We start from the raw sequence: 1,017 nt of genomic DNA, 5'->3' as shown, positions 1-1,017 counted from the left end.
CATCAGCACCTCTCTTAAAACATCCTGCCAGTCCCTGCTCTGCCAATAACCCACACGGCCACCTCAGTGGAGAACAGATAATAATTAATATGGAGCAATCAAAGACAATTAACCATAGTAGCAGGGCCACTAATTTTCTGACAAGGAGAGGGGGCAGCTCCCAGTGTGGGCAGGGATGCTCCCCTGGGATACAGGGCTCCTGGGCACGTGCCGCAGACCTGCACCCACTTTCCTCTCCAGGCCTGCATTTTTTGGCAGCATCCATGGGCAGGACAGGGCTGCAGCTCTCCCGGCCCCACGGCCAGCACGATAATCAGTGCTGCCAAGCCGGCACGTGGGCTAAGGGGAACCGATTCAGTCCCACCTCACCTGGTGCGTGGCCGAATGGCTGCTGGCAGCTACAGCTTAACCACAGCCTGGCACTGCCTGCCCGTTTCTCTCTCCATCCCCCCCAGCTCACGGTCTCCAAGAGCCGGTTGTTTTCCTGTTTGGATGGGAATGCTGGCCGGGACTGAGCACTGGCAGTGGTGGCTGGCGCTGCCCTGCGCAGCTCTCCATGTTTGATCTGTATCCAAGGATTTATCTCTCCATCCTGCTCTGCCTTCCCAGGAAGACGGGAGCAGGAGCTGAGAGCCGCAGCTCAGATGCCTGTGCCAGTGTTACTGCGCCTGTTTGCCAACGCCAACCATGTGTGAAATGAAAAGGGGAGGGAGCTGGCTGCTCCCGGCTGGGAAGGGACCCCCCCTCCCCACCCAGCACCCCCTTACCAGGGCCGCCTGCGCACGTCGTAGAGGTCGATCTTATTGGGGGCTCTCCACGGGGTGGCTGTGGGGGGAAGGCAGGTGATGAGCAACGTAGGGCTGTCCTGGGGTGGGGGACAGGGGGACATGGCAGACAGGGCAGAGGGATGCGAGGAGGCAGCAGGCTCCGGCTGGGAGCTCACACCACTGGGCTTTGGCACAATATGGTTACATGTGCCAGGTGGCCCCCAGGGCCAGTGCTGGGGGATGCTTGCTC

General features: G+C 60.6%; 1 protein-coding gene across 1 annotated transcript in view; it reads right to left on the bottom strand.

The window, feature by feature from the left end:
* Positions 1–865, bottom strand: part of CACNA2D2 (calcium channel, voltage-dependent, alpha 2/delta subunit 2) — a gene marked incomplete at both ends in the record, with an annotated part of 8,391 nt that extends 7,526 nt beyond the window's left edge. The window contains one exon of the mRNA XM_009701344.1: positions 768–865. Coding sequence (XP_009699646.1) covers positions 768–865 — 98 coding nt within the window. The remainder of the gene's footprint in view (positions 1–767) is intronic.
* Between the last annotated feature and the right edge of the window lie 152 nt (positions 866–1,017).

The sequence above is a fragment of the Cariama cristata genome, unplaced genomic scaffold (genome assembly GCF_000690535.1).
Source record: "Cariama cristata isolate BGI_N322 unplaced genomic scaffold, ASM69053v1 scaffold29455, whole genome shotgun sequence".
Lineage (NCBI taxonomy): Eukaryota > Metazoa > Chordata > Aves > Cariamiformes > Cariamidae > Cariama > Cariama cristata.
Note: the sequence above shows the minus strand (reverse complement) of the source record. Positions and strands in the feature narration are given on the sequence as shown.